The sequence below is a fragment of the Mauremys mutica genome, chromosome 19 (assembly GCF_020497125.1).
Source record: "Mauremys mutica isolate MM-2020 ecotype Southern chromosome 19, ASM2049712v1, whole genome shotgun sequence".
NCBI classification, from domain to species: Eukaryota; Metazoa; Chordata; order Testudines; family Geoemydidae; genus Mauremys; species Mauremys mutica.
Window position 1 is genome coordinate 10,279,305 of NC_059090.1, and position 27,973 is coordinate 10,307,277.

Genomic DNA, 27,973 nt, shown 5'->3' on the forward strand with positions numbered 1-27,973 from the left:
TTGAAGACATTTCCATAAGGTTTACTACCAGTAATTACCAAGTCTGACATTTTAGTTGATTTGCCTGCAAGGAGGAAACAGGCACAAGTTACAGCATATTATAATTGCAACAGGTACATTTAGGAAATAGATTAAGGTAGTCAAATTCAAATCCTTAGAAGTTGCAAAAGTAATTGTCTTGTTTACTATCTCATTGCAGATTATCCGAGTGTCTTTGGTGTGAACCCATAACGTACTTATGAAAGTGGTCAAACTCACTGATTTTCAGAGTATGAAACTTCAGCCAGCATTTGTTTATGTAGTTCTACATAAGAATAGCATGCATTCCAGGGAATCCACCCATTAGAAGTGGGATGACAGCATATGGGAATATGCCATATTGAGATGTTAACATCCTAGCACTCTGCCCAAAAATACCAACAAAAACCAAAAGCCCCACAACCATAGCACCAGCAACATTTCCCATAACATGCACAGGAGAAGTTGAGTAATTCAAAGGCATTTTTCCAGCTTCTTTTCCTTTCCTAACAGCAAGATACTAAAACCTGTTATTCATAGTTCTAGGCTGCATTGTTATTCAGAACTGCTGTAAGACAAGTTGGTTCTCTCCCCAAGCAACTCTTCAGAATATTGTTTGTGAATACCAGGTCTGAGTCACTGCAGCTAGCTTGACTAGCCAGTTTTAGCTCTCGAGTATTAGTTGATCTCCTACAGGAAGGAAATCCTTCTTGTTCAGAAAATATAACTACCTTGACCAATTCTATCAAGGCCAGCAAAAGCATTACTATCATTTGAGTCATTTGTTATTAGGAGAGCCAGTTATTTCTATGGAATCCTATTACATTTAGATAGCTATACTTAGTGTTCTTACAGGGGCTAGACATCTGATCAGTGTTCCAGTTGATCTACCCTGGATTCAAAGAGCAGAAGGGAAGTATATGTCTAATAAGTATGAATGTTGCAGGGTGGCTTAGGTTGCTAAATCAGAAGGTCCTGCCTTTGGAGATATCAAATAGATCCTGCCAAAGCTCAGTCTGAGGGAAGGTTTACACCAGTGGTTCCCAAACTTTAACCACCTGTGAACCCCTTTCACCATAAGGTCAAGTCTCGCCAACCCCCTCCTAAAAATGAATATTTCCAGGGATTTTCTCTTTTACCTGAGTATAAATTATAAAAGCAGTGATCTTGGAAATATAAAAATTGTTTTTATGACATGCTTATTACACACTATCAATCATACTATTTTTATTACATTATGAAAGTGGCAACACTCTTCCAAGATCTCACTTTCGTAGCTTGTATCACTTTGAATAAGCCTGTTATAAGACAAGGCTCCTATGTTTCATCAAGAAGTATCAGATGTGAAACAGCATGAAGGTATCTAAGAAGCCAACTGAAAAAGAGTTCCTCTTACACAAGCATTCCAGGTCTTGAGCAGTTCAGGTAAACACATGTTACAAAGCTTAAACTTGTTGTTTTTTAAATTATGAAGAACACTAGCTGCCTATTTAATTTTAAAAATAGCAAAAAAAATATCCACCACCCTTTCCATTTCTTACAAGGAGTCTTGAAGTTTAAATCTCCTCAGTGTGATAGAGATGCTTGCTTTGATCTGCTTAGTTCTTGGAAGTCCAGGGGCTCCAAGCTGCTGGTCCCATGCACCCGGGGTCCCTAGGGACAGCTCTGTCCGCCATTAGGGAATTTTTTTCCTGAGAACCCCCTGTAACATTTCGGGAACCCCCCAGGGGTTCACAAACCCCAGTTTGGGAACCACTGGTCTACACTACTGCTTTAAGTCCATCTAATTTACATCACCCAGGGGCATGAGCGGGTGAGGGGAGACAGCCCCCTGAGCAACGGAAGTTAGTGACTTAAGTGCTGTCCACAGCAGCACTATGTCAGCAGAAGATGCTCTCCCATCACCATAGAGCATCTTCACCACATGCACTGCAGCTGTGCGGATGTAGTGCTTCTAGTGCAGACCTGCCCATAGGCAGCATGAATTTCACTGACATGGTGGGGTATTCCTACCATTACCTGAAAGGATGTACAAGTGGGAAGCAACGTTACAGTATAAAAGAAACAGAGATAGATTGTGTAGAAATTAATCTCAGTCCTACCCAAACTGGTTAAACATAATTAGTTTACACAAATCTGAAATCAAGCATAAGAGATGAGAACTCTCCTTCGCACTATTTTCCAAGATTTTTACTCTATCTTTTCCTTCTTTAGGAGATCGGATTTTCATATTTACTCTGGTTGACACTTGTACTATTCCACTAACCCTACACTTCACTGCCTTTCAGGGTGGCAAGCAAAAGGTACTTCTTCCAGTTTCAATTTAGTTGAACTGGGTCCTCAAGACTGGCAATAGCGACAAAGTTGCATCAAGGGGATCTGGCATGAGTTAAGATGAGTGCATAAAAAAAAGTTAGTGTTATTCCATGCTTTAGAACCATGATTTCAAGGCTGAGTTAAGACCCTGAAAATGTCCCAGCAAGGGTGCTTAGATCAAGAGATGAGAGTTTGAAGTAGTAATTCTACAAGAAGTAAAATGATCCAGAACACTGGTATTTCTGGCAGAGATAAGAGTTTAATTTATAAGGACCACTTATTCTCAGCTGGGATGTTTAAAGCTGTAGAACTACAGCTTTGAAAAGGAAAAAAGGCTTAAAACAAATGCCTATTTAATCCTTTCGGAACTGGAGATGTAGTTACGTTTTCCATTAGAAAGACAGCACAAGCAGAAGGCAGTCTTACTCAGTTACAATAAAGTATGTATTTTTTTTTAAATGAGGATTAAGGACAGATGGACCAAGCATAATGAAGTTCTATTAGAAAAGAAAGCATGATAAAAGTTAATCCATTTCCTGTGAAGCACATTTCTGAAGCAGTTAGCTGTTTTAGCTATACTAAAGACAAAACAGTCTTTGCCATTATCATAAACAGGTACCTGGAAGTCAGGCCATCTCTCTTAAGGAATTTAGGTGAAAAAAACCCAAAATTAATCTGCCTGATAGTATCAAAATGAAAGTTTCTTCAGTGTGGGCATTCCCAGAAGGCACTGATTGTTCCTCATTCCACAGCATCCCTTGTCAGTACTTCATCACTTGATGATTACCTGTTCTGTTCATTCCCTCTAGGGCACCTGGCATTGGCCACTGTCAGAAGACAGGATACTGGGCTAGATGGACCTTTGGTCTGACCCAGTATGTTCTCAGTGAGATGTGCCTTATTTTTCCAAGGCTTGTACATGAACATATCTATTCAGGTAGTTTTCCCTGCTATCCTTTGCCTGCTCCTGGAGAAAATCACTACCATCAGAAATCTAGAGTTACTCATACTTTAGTATCAGAGGGGTAGCCATGTTAGTCTGGATCGGTAAAAAGCAACAAAGAGTCCTGTGGCACCTTAAAGACTAACAGGACTCTTTGTTGCTTCATACTTTAGGTATTAAAACTCAAAAGAAAAGGGTAATCATGCTTAGCTGGCAGTTTTTTGTGGGGGTGAAGAGGAAGAGAAAGTTCTTAATTTAATGGTCACCTTGGTTACTGTCACCAACAGAAATTAGAAAATCCAACCAGAACATGGTTGAGTTGGCTGTGTTGATGTCTGGCCACTGATGGAAGGGGAGTAAGGGGAAGCTACTAGCATTAATTAGGGTATACTTCAGGACAAAAGATTTGCTGGGTAAGAAAGGCCACCGGAGTCAAAAAGCCCGCCCACTTTAAGTTTTAGTTCCTATTTGGTCACTTCTCTCTCTGGTACATCTGTCCCAGAAATACTGCTGCTCTGGTGATGGTAGTAATTAATGCTTCCCCTTTAAAAACAAAATCAGAGTTGGACAATACCAACTAATTACCAGCTAAATGTGAATGTTACGTCTGCCTGTCCCACGTAAAGTAAGGCTTGCCATGTTAAGTTTGACTACTATTAATGTTCTATTACACAATAGGACTCCTTTAGTCAAGATCTGACAGCTTCTTGTATTAGTCCAGGATCTAGTTGATATACTAAGAGTACATGCACATTGTTACACTGATAGTGTCTGTAATTTGATATGCAAAAAGTTATTTATTGTATCTGTCAATGCATCCTTTACAAAAAACAAGACTGTCTAGTCTACATTGAAGAGAGACAGACAAGATCTATTAGCATCTTAGAGCAAGGTGGAAAGCGGAAGAAAGTTGGATATGAAATCATATATATTCACATCTCAAGTCAAGTTGAGAAATTAAGCTCAACACATCTACAGCTTTAGATGTGTTATCCAGGACAAGAAAAGGGTTAGCACTTGGCTATGACTATTACTTTCATACAGGCAAGAGGATCACCTTGTCAGCTGACAGGAGCATTGGCAGCAGCAACTCAAGATTTAAGTTACAGCACTACTGGGAACCAGCTTTCAGGTAGCTAGACTTCCCACAATGCAAAAGATAACCAGGGTAGCATATTGTGGCAGATCGTACATGAAGAGTGCCTACAGCTTTCCCTATTGTCATTACATCTGCATGTTTAAAGACTTAATTAAAAAAAGGTTTTGCTCAAGTTTGTATTTTCTTTTAGAGAAAGTTACATTTCTAGCTAGTGGGGAAGATGGCTTACTTTAAAGGTAGTAATACCCTGGTCAAAGCTGCTTCTGGATACATACAGTGCCAACCAGCTTCTGTTGAAGTCTATGGTATTTTGCCACTGACTGGGGGTGGGAGAAGGGAAACAACTTCCTATACCAAGTACTTTACTACCAACAGAAATAAGGGAAGTGGGATTATAAATTTCTATCTATGACCCCACTCTTCTCCCTCCTAACTACATTGGGAGAATGCAGTCAGTCAATCTCTAACCCACTCCTTGCCCTACTGATGGCTCTTAGATCCACTAATTGTTTCTCTACCTTCAGCTCTCAGGTTCCCCATCCACCCCTTGCCCCAAGTCTAACAGCTCTGATTCAGACCTCTTGTGCTCAGGGACTACTACTTAAAAAGAAAAGGGTATGAGAGCTATTTTACCAAACTTTGATCACACAAAGCATCTCAGACATGTACTTGCTGTCTTTACTCAGCCCCCACCCTGAATCCCATCCTGTGACTCACCAGCCTTCCTACTATGCATAGCGCTGAGTGTGAAGTATTAGTCTCACCAGAAGCAAACAGTAGTATCAGAATATTAGGAGGTTACAGTTTGTTTGAAGGTACAGCAAATATTGTGGGTGTGAAAAAATGAAACAGACTTGGAAGAAGGCAGCCAGCAGTGGGTCAGATGACAGCTACATCAAGTCCAACCTCTGCATTAGGATTTCAAGTGGCCTATCAAAAAGAGCAGTGTCTGAGAGTCTCAAGTTTCTGCTCAATTTGCTTTTTAGAAATCCCATCCATGCTAACAAAATATGGAGAAGTGTCCTTTGGGTGATCATTTTGATAAGTAGAAGTAGTACTTCAAAGACTCCAAGGTTCCTTACCCCCCCACTCCTCCCCAAAGTTTAGACATTTACCATAGGTTCAGCATGCCACAGAACCCTACAATGGGAACCCACCGTGGGGAAGGGCTACCAGCTGCGTTATCATAACACTGGGTTAGATCTGTTCCAAGTACTATTACAGAGCATTTGCATTGTTACTCCCAATACTGTTGAATTAGTGATGGCAATGACGACAAGTTTTTAAAGTTGTCTCACTGGTTGTCTTTTAAAATGTGCGAAAGCACATTTTAAAACTGAAGTTTCAAATAAGCAGAGTTCATCAACAGCAAGGGCATACAAGTTAAGGCCAAAGCACTGAAACCAATTCTACCTGTACACTCAAGTGCCCATTCTCTGAAGTTACCCATACTTTTTTCTTGTTGGCCCTATGCTGGAGCAACCCAGGATTTCAGAGACTCCTTACAGAAATCCAATCTACATAGTTTCTTGACCATTCTTTCAAGAAATCTAATATCAAATTATGCAATCTTCAGGAGTAATGCCACCAAAATAGTAATGTACTGTGTCTACTGATTTATGCCATCATTTGGCCTTGTAACTCTTAAGTTACACAATATATAACCAAGAAATTTTGGTTTGTGATCATAAGCCATGTCTGAGGTATTTGATTATTCATTGTGTCAGAGAAGCATCAGTGACTTGAAGCAGAAAGTTGGAGAATTCCCAACCTAACAAGTCTTTATTGCAGTTACTGAGCTTTGCAATTATGACAAAATAGACCACTTTCACTGCATACACCCAGTGTATATACACAAAAAGATGCAAACAACTAAGTCCTTCTAAGAAGGTATAGGATATCAGGACAACTCTACACTGAGTGTGGAGATCATAAGATTTTTAGCACTGCAAAAGGTGAACAGATACATTCAACATTGCCATTGCTAACACTATTAATTTTAGCCATATTATGCACTGGACACCTTCCTTACAACATCTTTAAGAGATTATACACTAGTTAACACTGTTACATGCGTTTAGTTTACCACACAGAATGTGTTTAATTTACGTAATATTAAATCAGTGAACACACAGCAACTTGGTTTGTAATCTGGGTTAGCAGCTAGAGTTCAAACCTTAAAGGAGCCTGGGGCTGAACTCTAGTTGCTAACCTGAATTAAAAGCAGAGTTGCCTTGTCTTCACTGTTACTTTAACTAGGGTTACTAGACATCCCAATATTATTAAGACTCTCCCAATATTAGGGGCTTGGTTTTATATAATGAACTAACACACGCCCACCCCAAAAAAAAAAGTCCTGACTTATCACACTTGCTATCTGGTCACCCTAATTTTAATTCATGTTAGTAATCTGAGTCCATGCATTCTTTTGCAATGTAGACCTACTCATTTAAAGCAAGAGAGACAGCAGGAAGATGCTTTTTTTTTTTAAAAAGTTTATATAAAAAAAATTCTAAAAATTGCTTATGTTGCAAGCTAGACATTAATACTGGAAGAGAGCTACTAGTCATCGTGTTCCCTCATTCTGCTGAGGGAACAAGTCCCACGAAGGACTGCCCCTCTACACGAGGATTTCTACTGCTTTTTTCAAGTCTAATTCCAGTAATTCCTCTGACACTAGAGCTACACTTTGGTTTCCATTGTCACTGAATGACTTCTTCCCCTGTGTGACTCCTCCACTCACTAAAGCCTCATTTGTCAGAGGTTAGTTATACTTAGTACCATACATTTCCTTAAGATGTGAAGCAATCTTTTTTTTTTTTTTTTGGCCCACAAGGGAAAGGCCATTAGGTTTGACTAAGGAGGGAGGGGGGCAGCAAAGGGATAGTTCAGTGGCTTGAACATTGGACTGCTAAACCCAGTGTTGTGAGTTCAATCCTTAAGAGGGCCATTTAGGGATCTGGGGCAAAAATCTGTCTGGGGATTGGTCCTGCTTTGAGCAGGGGGTTGGACTAGATGACCTCCTGAGATCCCTTCCCACTCTGATATTCTATGACTAACACCTTAGTCAAATACCAGGTAAATCTGTTTTTAAAGGTGATTACTTCATTCTGGTAGCAGGAAACTAGAGGGATCCAGGGGGAGCATGTGCTCCAGCAGGGAGGGAGAAAAGAAAATGACACGCTGCTTGCTGCAGCCCATACAGCCACAACTGCTAGATCATTTCTCTTTAAATCTGGCAGCTAGCAGCACATGGAGCTGCATTGTGAGACCAGCCGCCCGGGCGGCCCCGCGCATGCTCGGCGCTGCCGCCGGGACAGGCCGAGCCGAGCCAGGTCCCCTTGTCTCAGCAGCAGTGGCTGAGGCACACTGTGCTAGCCATGCAAGGCTGGTCAGGCCGGGGACAAAGGAAGGGGGAGGGGAGATCGAGAAGCGAGTCAGAAAGTGAACCAAGCAGCGACCCCGACCTTTTCCATCGTCTCCCCTCCCCCAAGACACCTAGGGCAGAGCCGGCTCTCGCCACCTTCTTCCATCCTGCGCCCCCAGTCCCAGCCTCCGACCTACCCCCACTTAGCACCCACACGCCTCCAGCCCAGACCCCAGGCTTGTCAGATCCCCCACCCCCACCCCGAGCCTCCTACTGCAGAGCTTAAAACAAAAGAAGGGAGGAGGAAGATGCCCACCCTTCCCCGCAGCAGGGGGGAGCGCCATGCCCGTGACAGCTGCAGCCCCTCAGAGCCTCCCCGTAAGGCTGGTCTCAGCCCCACAGAGGCCAGCCCAGCTATCGCCTCCTGGGGCTGTGTTACTGAGCAGCACCCCAGCCTAGCAGGGAAGGGGGGGGAACCCTGGGCACGTTCACGGGGGGACCACAAGGGAGTCCCTCAAAGCCTCTTTAGGCCCCGCCCCGGGAGAACACAAGGGGACCCCCCCTCACTCCGCCTGCCACCAAGGAGGGGGGACTCCAACGGCGACCTCCATCGCAAGGGGAAGGAAATACCCTAACCCCATTATGGCCCTCCAGGCACCCCAGTCTGAGCCCCTCCCCCGCTTCCACCACGCAGCTCCCCTCCCCTGGATCTCCACGCAGCTCCCCCTCCCCCCGGCGGCCTAGTTCCCTCAGCTCCCGGCGCGGGGGGAGGGGTGCCCCAATCTGCCCTCCCCCCCCACGCCTGTCCACACAGCCGGCCCGTAACTTACCCCCCCCACCCCCGCCGACCTCATGCTCCCGCCCCCCCACCGCCAGCTCGCGTCCGCCACAGGCCCGACGCGGCTCGCCACCCTGAGCGGGGCTCCCGCACCGCCGCCCCCAGGCCCCAGCCCCGGTACCTGCTAGTTGCCTCCGCAGTAGCAAGGCGGACTGGAGCTCCGTCATTCTCCCCCTCTCTGCCCGGGGAGGGAGTCCGAGCGGCGGCGGCGGCGACGCTGCGGCGAACGAACTGGCCGGCGGCGAGTCCCCCTCACGCCGCCCGCTCCTGGCCCCCCCGGGGTCTGGCTCCGCGTCGGGCGCCGCCGTAGCACACAGGGTCCCTAACTGGGGCTTAAGCCCGTCGCTCCGTGTCTGCCGCTCACTCGCCACCTCCTCCGCCCCCCTCCCTCCCGGAATTTCACTGCACTCAGGGCCCCGGCGCGCAAGCGCACTCCCCACAACCAGGCTCCGGCGGCCGGCCGCCCCGCGTCGCCATCTTGGAGAGGTCCAGGTGGAGCCACCCCGACGCCATTTTGAGAAGGTCAGGCTATGGCCCTCACTGTAACCCGGAGAAGGCGGGAGCCCACGCTCGGTGCTGCTGTTGAACTTGGCAGTGGCCCACAGCCAGGAGGACTCCCAGTTCCTCCCCTCGCGGAGCAGGGCGTTTCACTCCTGCATCTTCCTCATAGTATGTATGGGGGAAACAACTCCCCCGGGTGAAGCCCAGCCCAGCCCTCTCCTTAGGCCATGCGTGCCTGGCAGTGGGGAGCTGGGCCCCAGAGGAGTTACCTCAGCAGCTCAAGGGAGAGGGACTGGGCCCCAGAGGAGTTACCTCAGCAGCTCAAGGGAAGCGGGGAGCTGGGCCCCAGAGGAGTTACCTCAGCAGCTCAAGGGAGGGGGGACTGGGCCCCAGAGGAGTTACCTCAGCAGCTCAAGGGAAGCGGGGAGCTGGGCCCCAGAGGAGTTACCTCAGCAGCTCAAGGGAGGGGGGACTGGGCCCCAGAGGAGTTACCTCAGCAGCTCAAGGGAAGGGGGCAGGACAGTTACACTGCATTTCCACAAGCACCTTTCCACTGATTTATTCCAAGGGGTGCAGTAAAAAAAGGGCTGCCCCTGGATAATTATCCACCAAATCCCTGCAGCCCTCAGCCTACCCAAGTACCACCTCCTCCAAAGCCCCAGAAAATAATTGGGGTTTTCAGCGTGGGACCAGATGAAGGCAAACTCCTAGGGAGATGGCTGCTGCTAGAAGAAAACTGTTCTTTCTCTTTACTCTGTGTAGGAGCATTGCAAAGTGTATGTCATTTTGCTTATTTATTGTGTGATGTGAGTTTTGTCTGAATGAGCTCGAGGAAATGAAAGCATTTATAGAAGAATCACGGGACAAGCTGTCCCTTTAAGAGGAGCTCAGTTTGCCAGCTCTGGCTCTCCTGGGTCAGCCCAGAACAAAGGTACTCTGGGACTGGGGTTATGAAAGCTAGGCTGGGCAGTAAAATATGCTGGGGAGGGACTATAAAAGAGGTAGCTTCCCTCACCTCCTAGTAATTCCTAGAGAAAACAACATCTATTGTGTTGCTTTATAGTTGAAGGGAGTGGAGATGGTTCAAGGGTCTTTATATGAAACATCTAGGAAGAGGTTTAAAACAACAATTAAAGGGTTAAGGAAAGGACCTTGAGAGCATGGAAGTGGTCTGAAGGGGAGTAATTTAAGCTAGAAATCCAGTACTTACCTTGGAAAAAGTAAGAGCTGCTTGTGTGATTGTCTCAAAGGGTTGTTTGAACCCTTAGAAGAGGTGCAGGCCTCTCTGCTGAATAGTGAAGGCTTTTGGGTGTTTTGTTAGATTCTTATTATTCATATTGTTTATTTAATCCTGTAAGAAGTAGAAAGGTTAGAGGACTAAATTAGTGAGAAGCTGAGGAAGTAGCTGTTTTTCTACAAAGATAAGGCAAACTACATTTGCAAAGGGCTGTACTTTGTGTTGGCTCTCTAAAATAAATAAATAGGTCCTTTCCCCCCAAAAAAGTCTCCTATTACTATGGAAAATACTTTTCTTATTGATGGAAGGGCACTAGCATTAGGGTTGGCCACAGAGTGTGAATCAGTAAGGGAAAGCCACATCAGAGGGGGAAATCTTGCATTGAGTTCTGAAAGTGGAAAGGCGTGCAGCAAGTTTCATTACTATTGCTTCCTATCTCATCACTCTGCCCCACTGAAGTTCTAAGGTTTATGTACACTGTGGCATTAGCTCAAGTCATCTATATGCAAGGTAACTTCTCTTGCAGTAGTCTAGTGAGATCAGTCAAACTGCACAGAGTGGTTATATTAGCTGCACAGAATAGCTGGATCTTGGCTGCTTTACTAGCTCAAGATTCAGAAGCATTCAAATTTCAACCCATGCCCTCAATGAGCCAGTTAGAACAAATGTAAAGCACCACTTCAGTTGAGCTAGAAATGTTTGTGTGTGGTTGGGAGTCTGGTTAGGGGCATCCCTGGATTTATTCCTTAAGCTAATGCTGCAGTGAAGCTAAGCCCCATGTGGCCTGAAAGCTGGCAATTCAGTGCACTGGTCGTTCTAGCACTATCCCCCCCCTTACTCCTGTTATCTCTCCATTGATCTTTCTGACCAAGGCTTGGTCCTCTTCCGTAATTCAACTGAGATAACACAAGAATTTCCAACACAGATGAAATATACCCTCTTTCTTCCCTTCACTGATATTGTTATCATTAGAGGGAATCACACCGAAGGGCTAGATAGCTGAGACCTATTGTGAGGGGTGGAAAAGGTCACCCATTCATTGGGAGATAGACTCTAATCCCAAAATTTATTTCACACAGCTCCCAACCTGCAATGCTTTGTCAGTTTCGTTCAGTTCTTAAAAACAATATTTAATTTTTATGTTAAAAGTCTTTACTGTGGGAGTTCATTTTGCACTTTATAGTGCTAAACAATCAGATGCTTTTGAGGAGCTACGCTGGGAATTGGGATAGGGATCCAGAATGCAGTGATAATGCAACAGTTGCAGGCAATACTTTTTAGGAGCCTGCTATACTGGTGACCCTGAAACATAAATGGGTAATGTGGATGTGCTGGTGTAATTCTTAAATGTAGAAGAGGCTTCAGCAAGCCCAGTTAAGTAGGACCATTGTTGTAGGCTTACTCCAAACTAGCTAATCCAGACTGAGGTATTGAATGTTTCTCAGGTCAGTGGGTTAATAGTTAAAAATGTGGGTCTCTGGTAAGATATGTATTAAATCTTTAATGAAAAAATCTCAAACTCTAAAGATAAGGAGGATTTTTGATAGAGTAGATCAGAAATATGTCAATACAAGTCAGGGCTATTCTAAATTTTACTTATATAATTCTTGTCATAAAGTTAATTGAAACAGAATTTCAAATTCTGACAAGAATCATAGAAGACAAAGATAAAAGTCAGAACTTGTCTCATACACAAACACCAGTGGTATGACCCAAAGCAGTGTGTATGGGAAACCTTTTGCTTGATGTTAAATGTTGCTAGATTGGGGGAGGAGGGTGTCTGGATGGCTCAGGTGAGTGGTAATAGGAGATGGTGCTTTTACCCAATAGTTGGTTGTTTTTAAACTCCATTTGAGTTAACATTATGATGGCTGGTGGTACACAACATGTGAAATGAGTTGATGGTGTCAGAGCAGTTCATATTTCAGCTGTCCTTATTACGAGAAATCACCACCACAGTGGGCATATACTGACACTGTTGTTAGCAGATTTGGAGACTGTGTGTTGTGAACTACCTACTCACACTGAGAGCTGATCTACACTGCGGGGAAGGAAATCGATCTAAGATACACAACTTCAGTTACGCTGTTCGTGTAGCTGAAGTTGCGTATCTTAAGTCGACTCCCCCCTCCCAGTGTAGACCTAGCCTTACACTACCAGAAGCAATGCTGTAGTGTAGATATTTAGACTTCGGTCAGCCTCAGCTGCCTCACATCGACCTAACTCAGTAATGTAGACCTGGCCTTAGTAGAAGTAACAAGGATTGGTTGGTCAGAAGCTGATGGTAATGATCTGTCCCTTGCACCATGATAACTATCTGTAGGGGGCAGATTAGGGAAAAGTGGTGCGCTTACCACACCTAACTTCTTTATTCTCATGAAACCAAATAACCCACTTCTCTCAGTAGATAGCATAGATGTCTGCAATGCAAATGTATTTCATGTATGCTGAGATTAGTGAAATGAAATTTAAATTGTATCATTGATAACTATCATTAGGCTTAAAACTCAGTCCCACTGAGACAAATGAGAGCATGTCATACCTCTTATTGTTTCAGGCTGTTTGCAGATTTGAGCAGTCACCACTGTGTCAGTTTACATCCAGCTCACAATCTGTATTTGTAATCTAGTATATGTTCTATAAATATTAAACAAACAAACAAAAAACCCCTGTAGTCCTCAGGGTTAGAAAGGCTTAGAGTCTCATACCCAAGAGTCACCAGGGGAAAGGACCATTTAGCTGTGCTGCTGCCTGTAAGCCAGCCCACTCTAAGCCTTTACATTTTATAGTGCATTCCTCAGCACTGGTATCTGAGTGGCTAAACCTGAATGAGCTTGTGTGTATGATGAGAGCCCAATTTCCTTCTGAGAGATAGTATGATGGCCGCACTTGGCCTCCACCTTGCATACTCAGCTTCATGCTAAAAGCAAGTGTTCTGCAAACTCTTCTGTCAGTGAGGGCTCCGGGGAAAAGAATAGAGCAGAGCACTGGGTTCTTCCATATACAGCACCCTGTTTCAGGGATTTATACAGTGGCTTGAATAACAGCACAGCAAGGCTAAAAGCTGTGTTATTTTTGTGATTAAACTTGATCTATATGTAACCCGTCTGAGTTGGCAGCAACAAGGGCCGGGTTCAGTATTTAGGGGGTTCAGTTTCAATAACGCAATGCAAAACCGGCTCGAGCCCCCACCCAGTGATCTGGGACAATTACATACCACCCCCACTCCCCCGGGCACCTCTAAGAGGCAGTACTTCCCCTCTTGCAAGCACGGAGTCTGAGTGTAGCAAAATCCTTTTAATAAAGGAGGGAAACAATGCGGCATTATGTTGGGGAAACATCACAAACAGGATTCATAACACAAACCATGAGCAAGTAAGTTTGGCAGTATCCTTTTCCCCTCAGGGTCTTAAGTCCAGCAACGCAAAAGATCACCCAAAGTCCCAAAAGTCCAACACCCCAAAAGTCTCTGTGCCTGGTCAGTGCAGCCCCAGAGTTCAAAAGTTTATCTTTAGAGTTTTACCTCCCAGCCGGGGGCAGGAGGGGGCACAGCAGTGTTAAGGGGCACCTTACGTGGTCTGAGGCCGACTGCCTTGCCTCTCCATGGGATTCTGCTGCAGCCTTCACCGTGAGCCGCTCCAGTCATCCCACAAACTACTCCACTCCACCAGCCGCTCAGCAACATAGCTTCAGGCCCCACCATAGCACTCAGTGATTTCAGCTCTTAGTGATTTTAGCTCTTTAATGAGTTCAGCTTGTAGTAGGGGAGCCTCAGTGCTGGGGCACCATTGGCCCAAAGCGAATTCAGCTCAGCAGCCTGTAACTAGACTCCTAATAGAATTAAAATTAGCTCTGATATTCCACAGTAGAGAGAAGAGTAGATGCAATTGGTATTTGAGGCCCTCAAAAGGGGCCCATACCATCAGGTACAAATATCTGTCCGCAGCCTCTCTCAATTCACTAGGTTTTGGAATCCATGTCCCTTGTCTAGTGAGTGTTACTTAGTTGATGGCGAGTCCCTCTGTCATAAGAGTTTCATTGTCCTTGATTCACATAAACAGGGTAACAACAATTTATTCTTCCTGCCTCAATAACAGAGAAACTGGGGTATCTACAATCTGGGAATGTAGCTCAGTGGTAAAGCGCATACTTTGCATGTATGAGGCCCTGGGTTCAATCCCCAGCATCTCCAAGTTTTCTTTTTTGAGGGGAGGGATAGCTCAGGAGTTTGAGCATTGGCCTGCTAAACCCAGGGTTATGAGCTCAATCCTTAAGGGGGCTATTTAGGGATCTGGGGCAAAAATCTGTCTGGGTATTGGTCCTACTTGAAGCAGGGGGTTGGACTAGATGACCTCCTGAGGTCCCTTCCAACCCTGATATTCTATGACAACAGCCAAAGTGACCATTTGGACTGCTCTGGGTTCATGCTCGGTGGGTGTGCCTAGTCCATCAAGATCAGCCCCTAAAGTTCTTATCCAAAACTTGCCACAGTTCACCACCAGATGTCAGGGTAGAGTCATGCTGACTCTGCTCACATATAAATAAAGTGGGAAGCAGGACCCTAGGACCAGTATTACATATGGTCAGAACTATTTTATCTAAATTCAAATCCACTCCTGCATAGCAGGTTCAAAAGTTCAACTCCTACTCAAATATTGCTGGGTTCATGTTTCACTGGGAAGAGCAGGAGGGGTATCCAATGAAAAATAGAACAGAGAGCAGGCAGAGTGGCAAACAAGTGTAGAGAAACTGTAAGGGAAAAAAGTGTTGCACCTACTACAGCATATCCCTTAGTAGAGTGAACCTCACTGAAGTATCTCTTGTTTATTTGTATCACCATAGTGCTTAGATGCCCCAACTAAGATCAGAGCCCTGTTGAGCTAAACCTGCATAAACATGTACTAAGACATTTCCCACTCTGTAGAGCTTAGAGTCCTAATAGAGGATATAGACAAAGGGTGGGAAGAGAAACAATCACACTGTGCTGAAGGGACTTGCCCAAGATCTCGCAGCAGCCTGTGTTGGAGCAAGGAGTAGAAGCTGGGTCAAACTCCCAATCCAGTGCCCCACTGGCTCTTGTCTTACACCCATGCCTCAACATACTTAGAGTATGTCTACACAATAACAAAAACCAAACAAACAAAAAACAATCCCGTGGCAGCAAGTCTCAGAGCCTGGTTCAACCGACTCAGGCTCACGTTGTGGGGCTAAAATTAGAAGTGTAGATGTTTGGGCTCAGGCTGGAGCCTGGGCTCCAAGACTCCCCCTTGCCGAGTTTCAGACACTGGCTCCAGCCTGAGCCCGAATGTCTACACTGCTCTTTTGAGCCCTGCAGCACAAGCTCTACGAGCCTGAGTCAGTTGACCCAGGCTCTGAGACTCACAGGTGTTTTTGCTGTGTAGACATACCCATGGAATATTTACTTCTGGCTTGCATCTAATGTAATTGGCACCAGCCTGTTATACCTTAATGAGCATAGCAGTGTTCCATACTGCTTGAGTTCTGGTTCTCACATGGGGCAGAATAACATATTTTGAGAGGGGAAGAGTAGAGTGGAGTGACTTGGGTGGGGAGGAAGGGAAACATGATGATGGGGGTGAGGGGGTGGGACAATATAGCAGTCTTAGTCCTTTCATAAAATTCCCATTGCAATCAATGAGGAAGGAGTGTAGGATTAGGTCATAATTAAAGCAGTCTTCTCTCTATTGCTTCTGTGCCCACAACCCACAAAGGGATTATCAGTATTTGTCTGGCTCACAGCCCTACGTCTAGTATTCTGCTAAAACAGAATTACTCAGCCACTTATAACAAGGTCCTTATCTGATGCCAGAAGTGAACCAGTGCACAGATTCTTGAAGTGCCTCCTTTGAAGTGGGAGTTTGAACTTACTTCCAGAGCAGGGGTGGGCAAACTTTTTGGACCGAGGGCCACATCTGGGTATGGAAATTGTGTGGCAGGCCATGAATGCTCACAAAATTGGGGGTTGGAGTGTGGGAGGCAGTGAGGGCTCTAGCTGGGGGAGCGGGCTCCAGGGTGGGGCCAGAAATGAGTTCAGGGTGTGGGAGGGGGATCAGGGCTGGGGTTGGGGCATGGGGGTGAGGGTGCAGGCTCTGGGGTGGGGCTGGGGATGAGGAGTTTGGGGTGCAGAAGGGTGCTCCGGGCTGAACCGAAGGGATCGGAGGGTGGGAGAGGGATTAGGGGTGCAGGCTCCGGGCGGCGCTTACCTCAAGTGGCTCCTGGTAGCAGCAGCATGTCCTCGCTCTGGCTCCTACACAGAGTCACGGCCAGGTGGCTCTGCTGCTCGCTTACCCATCCACAGGTGCCACCCCTACAGCTCCCATTGGCCATGCTTCTCAGCCAATGGGAGCTGTGGGGGCAATGCTTGGAGCGGGGGTAGTGTGCGGAGTGGAGCCCCCTGGTTGCCCCTACACATAGGAGCCGGAGTGGGGACATGCCGCTGCTTCTGGGAGCCGCACGGAGCAGCCCCCGACCCTGTTCCCTGGCTGGAGAGCCGGAGTGGGGAAAGTTCCAGACCCTGCTCCCCAGCAGGAGCTCGAGGGCCAGATTAAAACGGCTGGTGGGCCAGATTTGGCCCATGGGTCATAGTTCTAGAGCCCTGTGCAGATACAAAATTTGTATCTGCATCTGATCCATGATCCCCAAACATGGTCTGTGGATATCCGCATCTGCATCCACAAATATAAAGCGGATACTTGGAGATTTGCAGGGCTCTAGATATAAAATTTGGATCTGCATCCATTCGTAATCTGCAAACTTTGTCTGCAGATATCTACAGCTTTGCAGGGCTCCACCTACTTCAAAGAGCCATGGGAGTATGTACATAAGATTCTGGGAACATCTAAGCACAATTACTGGCAAATAGCTGAATGTGTAGGATGTATTATGGAAAAGGTTGGCAGACCTGCTGAATTAGCAAAACAGATAGATTTGGGAGTAATTAGTAGCTGTGGCCCCGATTCTCCTCTCAGTTACACCAGTGAACTCTGTTGTCTTCTGGAGGATTTGGCCTTGTGAGTCGTTTTTTGCTTCCGCTAGACTTATTTAAAAATCTGCTCATGCCCTTATATGGAGAAAAGTATAAAACGTAGAACCTTTTCCAGTCTACAAGATTATTTTTGTCAATAAAAGCACTTAAAACAAAGAGCTATTTTGGCCTGAAATTCTGTATGACAAAACGGGGCTTAGTCTTGCTCCTGTTTGAAGTCAATGGAAAAACTTTACTGACTTCAGTGAAGCAGGATTGAGCTCTGAATCTGCAGCATAACGGCGCTGAATTCAACATTTCTTGGGGGATGAATTTGTTTCCATATGTACTCCTGTCTATATACGAGATATAGCCAAAGCAGCTATCACTTTGGAATTTAAGCTTTTCTTCTGTTCCTCTGATCCTTGTTTTGATGGAGTTTGAACAATGTTGGTAAGTGTGTAACAGTAACTACAGATGAGCTGCTCTACAGAGAAACAGTTTCAAAGCAGATAGGAATCAATTAAACATCCGAATCTTAAACAACCATTTGGTTTTAAGCAGCCTAAAGGCCTTTAAAAGGCTGATGTAACTGGAAATGTGTCCTTAGGAAAAACACACTTTTAAAGTGGGTGAAAGGGGGAAAGTCCATTGTATTCCTGGAAACTGATGCAAAATGTTTCAAAAGCTGCTGTATTTTGGGTGCATCAATATTTGGGTGCTAGGTGCTTGAGGCATGGCTGTGAAGCCGTGTCTCTTTAAGGCCAGGAATTCTGGGGAATGTAGTCTTGGAGTTATATTACTGATCATGTGAGCAAGGCCAGATATAAAAGGCAAAGCCTGATGCTTACTCGGGCGGGGGGCGGAACTTGGATAGAATAGGTGTTGTGTTTGGGTTAATCTATGGAGAATGCCTTGGAAGGAGCAGTGATTTTTGGAGCTGAGGGAAAAAAGGCATAAATATAGTCTGGAGAAAAACTCCAAGAAGGAGTAAATGATGTGCAAATGAAGCCTTGGGCTTAGGCTTTGTGGACAGATTCCTGGTGAGAAGGAGCCTTGAGGGGAAGAACTGGAAGGTAATTGGAAGATAATCTGAAGAACTGCTAGAGACATAGGTGCTGACTCTGTGGGTGCTCTGGGGCTGGAGCACCTATGCGGAAAAATTAGTGGGTGCTCTGCACCCACTGGTAGCCAAGCTCCCCGCCCTGACCCCCAGCTCACCTCACCTCACCTCACCTCTGCCTTCTCCCCTGAGCGTGCTGCGTCCCCACTTCTCATCCCAGTGCTTGCTGCTGCAAAACAGCTGCTTTGTGGTGTAACAAGCTGTGGGAGGGAGGGGGTAGGAGCAGGAATGGTGTGCTCAGAGGAGGAGGCGGGGAAGAGGTGGGGCCGGGGTAGGGATTTGGGGAAGGAGTCCAATAGGGGCAAGGAGGGGGTGGAGTTGGGGTGGGGACTTTGGGGAAGGGGTTGGAATGGGGGCGGGGCATGGGCGGGAAGCGGCAGGGCAGGGGTGGAGTTGGGATGGGGCTAGGGGTGGGGCCCGGGGGAGGTTCAAGCACCCACGGGAGAAGTTGGCGCCTATGGCTAGAGATTTTATGCTGGTGGTGAATTACACTCTAAGAGGGGTACCTCTGTTTGAGACTTCATTAAACCAGAATGATCTTATCTTGAAACTGCTAAGTTTGTGCAATTACACCAAAAGCACTAACAGATGGGGAAACTGAGGCATGGCCCACCCAGGAATGTCAGGACCAGGATAAACTGGCCATGTGACTGATGTCCAACTTGATACAGCCTGGTCTTGATTTTTTCAGAAGTGCTGTGTCCCCAGTTCCAATTGGTATTCTATTGTTTAACAGCGTGATTAATTGTGATTAATTTTTTCGCAATTAATTTTTTTTTAGTTAATTGCATGAGTTAACTGTGATTAATCGACAGCCCTAGTATAATGCCACTGAAGTTAGTGGTTATTCCAGTGTAAAACTGGGGTACATTAGAGGGGAATAGACATAAGAAATTTTGAGTTTGACTCTTTCAATGGCTTTGGACCTGTCATTACATGTCACCATATCCTCATGTCTAAAAGGGGATGCTAGAGTGTGTTGAGGATTCATTCGTCAATGGGTGTAACCTTGTGATCCTGTTTGTTTGTTTGTTTAAGATTTTTGCTTCCCCACTTACAAAGTCTGGTCTAATTCAAAAGACATCCAGTTTTGTAGCACTTTGCAATCTATCAAATGAATTCAAGGAGAAGAAATATAGGGTAGTCAGTGTTTAGATTTGGCTTGTCTGAGGTTGGTATGTTGTTAGAAAGACACAAATTTAAGTATTTTAATTTGAAGAAAATAAGAGGCTACACTTCTTTAAATGAGAATATGACATGGTCTCATGATCTGATGAGAGGGCCGGGAGCGTGGAGTTAAAATACTGGCTTTGCTACTGACTCCTTTTCTGGTCATTGGCTGATCACTTAACAGTTCTGCCTCCGTTTCCTCAACTGTATAATGGGATTATTACCTAGCTCAAGGGGAGGGTTGTGTATATTAAAGCATTTTTGTTGTTAAAACTCTTTGCATTCTTCAACTCTCTGTAAAATGGGATGTTGCTGTACATTCATGTAATTAGGAGAGGAAGGAGAGACACCATATTTGAGCCAGTAGTTCCCTTTGACTGTCATGAGTGGAAAATTTTTAGAAAGAGAAGACTACACTAGTGCGCTAGGTAGTTAAAACTGTTGTCCTCTTTTCATCTGAATTGATTTGTTACCCATTGTCTCCTCCAAAAATGCACTCTAGAGATACCCATACTTAAAGCCCTAGTGTTTGTCTTCCTTGTACATTACAGGCATAAATTGTGAAGCTTTTAAAATGATAGATGGCCAAAATTAACTGCAGTGATAGAGAATCTTTTGTCTGAATGATATTTGACTGCATAACACTAAAAAAAACTGTAATATGAATTGCATCTTCTGTTCCAGTAGCACATAGCCTTGGAGAAACAAAAATCATTTTTAAAAAGTACACACATTATTGTCAACAGCTTATCTCAAACTTGGTGTGTGCGCACGCACACACACACACACACACACAAGCCAACTTCTATGCATGGCAAGTAACTTTTTTTTTTCCCCTGGTATTTGTCAGTATCTTTCAATCTGTAACCAAGGGGTATTCCTAGAGAGACCAATGGGAGCAATAGCTCTGGGTGTGACTTTGTATAGCGGAGTCTTAAGAGGTCATCAGCAAGCAGTGAGGCCTCGTCTATGCTAGAAAAGATTTTGCACTTTAACAATACTGGTATAGTTAAATCTGCAAAGCCCTCTACTGTGGATGCAGTTATACCAGCATATAAGTGCTTATTCCAGGCTGGGAAGCAAAATAAGCTACACTAGTTTAACTGCTTCCACCCTTGCACTTAAATTGATATAACTATATAGGTAAAAAATTGCACCCCTAACCAAAGGTTAAATCAGTATAAATTTTTCTAGTGTAGACACAGACTTATTAACTCCTGACTTAGTTTCCACGGATGCCTAAGGGAAGGAAACTCTATAAGGTCAGCTACTGGGGAGAGAAGGGGATGGAACCTTCCTCCACAAAAAGAACAGGAGTACTTGTGGCACCTTAGAAACTAACACATTTATTTGAGCATAAGCTTTTGTGAGCTACAGCCCATTTCATCAGATGCATAGACTGAAACATACAGCAAGAAGATATTAAGACTGAGCTCTCAAAACTGGATACTCTCATGAAAAACCAACCTTCCCACACAAAAGTCCTCAATATCTTCTTGCTGTATGTTCCAGTCTGTGCATCCGATGAAGTGTGCTGTAGCCCACGAAAGCTTATGCTCAAATAAATTTGTTAGTCTCTAAGGTGCCACAAGTACTCCTGTTCTTTTTGCGGATACAGACTAACACGGCTGTTACTCTGAAACCTTCCTTCACAAGGCAATCTGGCCACTTTGGTGCTCAAGTCATGCTCAAGTGTTGGGTTCTTCTGGGTTTGATTTCTAGTAATGTAAAATTAATTTGTTTGGGTTTTTTTTGCAGCTATTATGCTCTGAAGGGGGAAGAGAAACACAGACAGCTTGAGTTATAATTGTCTGTTCAACCAGTGGAATCACGCCACCAGCTTACACTTGTTTCCTTAACTTCTGTTTTTTCCAGGAGCATCTTCATGCAATGGGCCTGAACACATTTCACCAACACAAGTGAACTAAGCTGAGGAGAACAAGCCATGTGAGGTAAGGAAAATCACTATATTACAGACTGGAAAATTGAAGCATGGAGGCTAAGTGACTTACCCAGGGTCAAAGTATTCCTAAATTGGAATTCTCATCTTCTGTGACTGTCTTGGGCTTTAAAAACAGAGTCCTTCTCAGCTCCATTTAACATGTCATTTACATTGGTAAATCCTTATAGCCTTTATTCAGACCCGTAGTCCCACTGTAGTCAGCCTGTAAAGCTGTAGGATCAAGCATATGGATCATGTATCAGAGGGGTAGCCGTGTTAGTCTGGTTCTGTAAAAGCAGCAGAGAATCCTGTGGCACCTTATAGACTAACAGACGTTTTGTAGCATGAGCTTTTGTGGGTGAATACGGATACATATGGATCATGTTCAGCCTTAGAACGTCTTTAGCTTATGAAACAACAAGGTTGCTTCACAAGGTATCATGGCTGAAAATTAAGGATTACTACACTGGAGGCCAATGGGGTAAATTAGAAACAGTAATTGAGTAGATTATTTATAAGGCCTGATTTCTGACTTTACAGAAACAGAATAAAGAGGGAGACCATAACTACCTATCCCTAAATGCGTCAGAATAGCAGCAGAGACCAGAGGAAAATATACCATTCAACACTCAAACTTCAGTATGCTGCCTGCTCACAAGAACAAAGCAGACAAGTACCTGTTAATACTCCATTTAAAATACAAGTAAGCCACACTATTATACCTGCCTTCCAGTTTACTTGGATGTGGGTTTCTTCTATATGCTTGGAAGTAGGGTCAATAAACCTCAAAAGCAAAAAGCTCTGTCTAATTTGCTATTGTACTCCAACCACATAAATCTTGACAGCCAAGATTGATTGAAAACTCCTTTTCTTATCTTTTTAGATTTGCTGCATCTTTCTTTTGTATAGCTTCAGTTTGCAAGATGGGTGTCGAAAATGAGGCCATCACTTGATGAATTACCCTTTTGTTCTTTTTCTCTGGGTTACTTTATTAAGAATTTATCCATTGTTGATTATTATTACACAAAATTAATGGGGTGGGGCTGAGGGGTTTGGAGTGTGGGAAGAGACTCAGGGTAGGGCAGAGGGTTTGGGTGCAGGGGTAAGGGGTTCATGATGTAGGAGGGGGCTTGGGGCTGGGGCAGAGGGTTGGGGCGTGGGGGGGATGAGGGCTCTGGCTGGGGTGAAGGCTCTGGGGTGGGGCTGGAAATGAGGGGTTTGGGGTGTGGGAGGGGCTCAGGCAGAGGTTTGGGTGCGAGGGTGAGGGCTGAGGGGTGGAGCCGGGGATGAGGGGTTCATGGTGCAGGAGGGGGCTCAGGGCTGGGGCAGAGGGTTGGGGCGTGGGGGGGATGAGGGCTCTGGCTGGGGTGAGGGTTTTGGGGTGAGGCTGGAAATGAGGGGTTTGGGATGTGGGAGGGGCTCAGGCAGAGGTTTGGGTGCGAGGGTGAGGGCTGAGGGGTGGAGCCGGGGATGAGGGGTTCATGGTGCAGGAGGGGGCTCAGGGCTGGGGCAGAGGGTTGGGGCGTGGGGGGGATGAGGGCTCTGGCTGGGGTGAGGGCTCTGGGGTGGGGCTGGAAATGAGGGGTTTGGGGTGTGGGAGTGTAGCCCTGAGGATTAATCTGTTGGTCTGTATAAAATGTCTTTTTGATAAAAGTGTGTAGGCTGCATAGATTAATAGAATTTGCAATAGCTGTAAACGCAAGATACCTAGAAGCTTCTAAACCAGACATCCTGGCCTATTTCCTCTGTGATGCTAAAAGCAACCTTTAAGACCCTTACTCAGAAAAGTGATAATAGGAAACAAACCTACGCAAATTGTCTAGGGACTTTCTGAATATCTGCTAACCTTTCACCTAGTTAGGTGCAAAAGTAGGGTATTTCTGCCCACAAAATACAACAAGTCTACCACAAGATACGTAGATAGTTGTCATTAATACGTATACAAAGGTCAGCCTATGAAAACAGGTACCCTCACCTTTCCATGGGGAAAGACAAATTTGGGCATAAGAGGAAGGATTTCTCCCTATAAAAGGTGTGATAATCCACCATTAGGGCAGGCGATACACCCATCCTTCTATTCTCATCGCCTCACCCTGCCTACACCTACGAAAGCTGTCAACTAATGATAAGTCGTAGTGTTCTGTCCTTTCACAGCTGTAAGTATGAAATAATTCTTAATTTCTACTTCACCTCTAAAGCATCTATGCTAAGAAGGGTTTAATTCATAACCAGTTTCTTTATAACTATACTTCCTCTAGCAGAGGTGTGAAATTCACTCTAGTACTATTTGCTGCAAAGTGCATTAGATATCATATCATATCATATCATATCTCAAAGAACTGTGATATTTTGTAACTTTGTAATCAAACTGCTTTTAACATTTTACATTTACTTCTTGTTTTATTGGTTTTAAATAAAAGGTCTTGTTTGACTAATTCTGTCTCAGTATAGTTTTTCTGTCACATAACCCAATCTCCTTGTATTAAATTCTGTGAAGCCTGATTCAAGACGAACTTTTATCTTCTGATCACACATATTGGCGAGCCATACCCATATTATTAATATCTATTAATTATTACTAACATTACTAATTAATTAGAAAATTAATTATTACATACAACCAAATTAAGTGGATAAATTCCACTGTCCCTACTAACCCTCCCCAAATCAGGCAACAGACTGGCGAGCCAGCCAGGAGGAGATTTGAGGAGTGTGACAGGAATCCAGAGATATTTCTGGACCCTTTGGAGAGTTTTTCTTTGAAACACAATTACTTGAAACACAAGTAAGTAATAGTTAATTTCAGTACCTGAAATCTTACTCTTAAACCAGAGTCAGAATCAACTGTGGTTATTGCTGCTGGCAGCACGCCCAGTATTTCCGTTTTGTATTGTGGTTATACATCCGAAAGGTTTTTACTTTCACTTTTGCCTAAAGGATTTTAACTGTATTCGCTAACTGAATATTAAAGTAATAAAGTTTAAAAGTGATATATGTGCACAGAAAGGGGTTTTTATATGTTGAAGAAGTTAATGAATGGTACCGAATAAAATAATTCGCAGCCGCACCTGGATCCGGTGACCCACACTAGTGGTGGCGGGGAGTTAATAAAGCAAGGTATTCATAGCCGCCAGAAAGGCCGCAATCAGTCAGAACTTGAATAGTTCAAAGATACCTTATCTTAGTCCCATTAACTCTTCCGGACTGCACCTCTGATCCGTCTGCCTCAGTATTCCCCGATATTTGGCAGGTCCCGACAGAGGGGAAAGACCTCTCGATCTGCTATAAGCCATCGAGAGAAGAGAGAAGAGAGTATCCCCGCTCCCTCTATTTACTTGGGACTTTTATTATATAGTGCTTAAACCGGTGGTTAAGGGGTATTATCCTGTTGTTTTCTGTAAAAGGGACGCCTTTTTGTGTATCAGAAGTAAATCAACAGAGGTTTGATTCTAGTGAATATACTAGACTATACTAGATTCTAGTGAATATACTAGGAAAAGAAAGAGATGAATTCTCTATTTCGTAGTAAGAGTGTTAAAAGTGAAGATAGAACAGGAGTGGAGTGTGTTGGAATTTCTAGCAGTTTAGCTTTGGAAAACTTTGCTAGGAAATATATTCAGGAACATGGTGGAGATTTGGAGCAGCTGAGAAATATTGAAATGATTTCTGAGCAGAGAAACCCATGGGGTTTTGTGAGTAATGTATTTGAGGAGGAAACACAGCAGAAAAAGAAAAAAGCTAAGGTGGTGAAGGGAATAGCTGTTGAATGCTTGCTTGTAGCTTGTAGTTCATTGGGAAAGAAATTGGATAAAAAGATGGAGTTACTCAGGGAAGTTCAGCAGATGCTGGTAGCCTATAGAGTAGACCGTGGTCAGCTGTTGGAAAAGATTAAAGAACTAGAAAAGGGAGAAAATAGAGCAGAGGAGGTTGAAGAATTGATTCCCATCCCTATTGGTATGGTGGAACCAACAGAGGTAGAAAATCCTATTGGACCAGTGACTAGAAGTAAAACAAGAGAATTAGCTCAAGCAAACACAGTACCTTCAGAAGCAGGGTTGCAGGTTGAATCTGTGGAGTCAGAGGAAATTGGCAGTGCAGAGAAAACTGACAGTCTGCCGATAAGAGACGGAAGTTCTGAAGTGACAGTTCAGGAGGCGGAGACAAGTGTCACAGTCAGTGAAGCAGTTAGTGACACAAACAGAGAAGCAGAGAAAGAGGAAAAGATCTCTACTTCTGTAGAGACAGCTTCTGTGAGTGAAAAAGCAGTACCTTTAGAATCGGTCATTGTTCAAGGGTTAGAGGAGGCCGTATCACAGGTAACACAGGTAGCTAATGCATGTGATGTAGTGATCTCTAAGTTACAAAGAGAGCTACAACAACAAGCAGGGAATAGAATTCCTGCTCCTCCACCCAATGTTACATTAGCACCATATAGAGTAGAAAATCCAGTCCCTTTGGGTGGACATTTATTGGCATTCGGGCAATCAACATTGCCTAGACCCCAGGAATTTCGTGGGTCCTCTACACCCCTGTGGTATATGCTGGTATCACCTAGTGTATCGATAGAACGCCCTACCACACCAGACTTTAGTGGACTAAGGGATGTCCTGCGTCAGTGTGGAGACACTTTGAATGTAAGCCATAGACATTTCATGGAAAATTATCCTAGATACCCAGGATTCTCTCCAGTGGAAAGTTTTGATGGTTCAGATGAGGAAATTGTGAATCCAGGTAGAAGGAGGCAAGGAATAGAAATTGTAGATTTAAGCTCAGATGAAAGTTCAGATGAAAGCTCAGATTCAGATCCAGAAGAAGGAACTGCAGGTTCCAATTCTGATTGTCCTGTAGCAGTTGTTACAGATATTAAAACCTTAGACCTGGTAGCTAAGCAAGTAGGAATAATGGAGGATTCTTCAGTTGCTATGCATGCACAACGTGTGCAGGAGACAGCAAAAGTGTTTGGCTTACCAAGGGAAGATTGGGTTAAAATCTTACAACTCACAGTGAATCGAGCATTGTGGAGTACTTTGCCACTTAAGTATAGAGTAGGAGAGAAAACTTTTCAAGAGACAGTAGCCCTATTGGAACATAATCAGCACCCAGGGCAAGCTGGAGTAGCAATTCTGTCTAACTTAAAGCAGAAACCTAATGAAACTCCACATCAGTTTCATTTGCGGTTAAGTGCAGCTTGGCGGAGTCATATCAAAGAAGAAACAGATGAACTGCCATATATCAGTCTGCTTGTTAATAATTCCCTTCCTCAGTTAAGAGAAATGGTTAATATGCATATCACTGATGATATTTCTTTAAAAAGAACATTAGCCTTACTGGCTAAAGCACATGCACAGGGAGGCTCTAAATTAGGTCGGCGTGGAGCCCCGGTTGCAGTACTTCAGGAACCACAAACTAATCCTACGGTGAGGATTGAGGGACCTCAACCTCAGCCAGGATTAGGACGAGGAGTTCCTAAATTCCCTAAGTATCAACGTTGGCAAAATGACCCTAACCCACGTAATAACCCTGGACCTTCGAGTGGCCAGGCCCCTCGACAGGGTTATGCGTTTGGATCCTATGCAGGAGCCCGGGATCGTGTTCCTTTCTTTTCAGATGCTGCACAGAACAGTTCACGTCTGCAGAGACCTAAATCACCGCCTTTGCACAAAACTGAGGACTCAGTTGTGAAAATGTTTAAAACAGTGCAACAGACGCTTGAGGCTCAACGACGGGCTATCCGAGAACTTCATGCCCGTGTGAATGAGCTGATGATGATGGAAGGCCAAGGCTCAGCAACCTTGAACCGTCCAGTGGCCTCCGTTGATCCATCCCCTTTTCCCCAGTGGACAGCCACTCCTCCAGAATTGGCTGCCTCTGAGGAGATAGAGGAGGAATCCCTTGATTATCTGACAGCATATGCTGCATGACTACAAACAACCCCGAGTGTAGTCATAACCCCTTTAGACAGAGATACAAGTGGAAGACCCACAATATCTGCAGTGATAGAGGGACTAGACAGGAATCTCATTATAGATACTGGAGCAGCAATCAGTATTCTCCATGTCGAGGATCCTAGATCCTCTCCTCTATCATCAGGATGTACCAAGACACTTGCAACCTTTGCAAGTAATCAGGTTACTACCACACTTTCTACACCCCTTGAAGTACAAATAGGTCACCTAAGAAAGAATCATACTTTTGCATTAATGAAGTTAGCAGACCCAAAGAATTCCTTATTGGGAACTGATTTCTTATACAAACAGGGATGTGTTCTTGATTTGTGTAACCAATTATTGTGTCTTTCAGTAGAACAGGAAAAGGATGACTCTCCAGTAGTCATACCTGAGTGTGGCATGGTATCTCCAGTGGAGGACTTTGAACCTGAAGGGTATGATTTGGACGAAATAGTGGCTAAACATGCAGACCAACCTGAGTTACAG

General features: G+C 44.6%; 1 protein-coding gene and 1 non-coding gene across 3 annotated transcripts in view; one reads left to right on the top strand and one right to left on the bottom strand.

Annotated features, from left to right (window-relative positions):
• Nucleotides 1–8,983, bottom strand: part of UBE2G1 (ubiquitin conjugating enzyme E2 G1) — a 45,129-nt gene extending 36,146 nt beyond the window's left edge. For both annotated transcript variants that reach the window (XM_044993847.1, XM_044993846.1), the window contains exon 1: nt 8,703–8,983. Coding sequence is in view for 1 of the 2 variants with exons in the window: in XM_044993846.1 (XP_044849781.1) it covers nt 8,703–8,748 (46 nt within the window). In the remaining variant the exon portion in view is untranslated. The remainder of the gene's footprint in view (nt 1–8,702) is intronic.
• Nucleotides 8,984–14,439: 5,456 nt separating this feature from the next.
• Nucleotides 14,440–14,511, top strand: TRNAA-UGC. Its single transcript has one exon. It is a non-coding gene; the product is annotated as a tRNA-Ala (tRNA).
• Nucleotides 14,512–27,973: the final 13,462 nt, after the last annotated feature.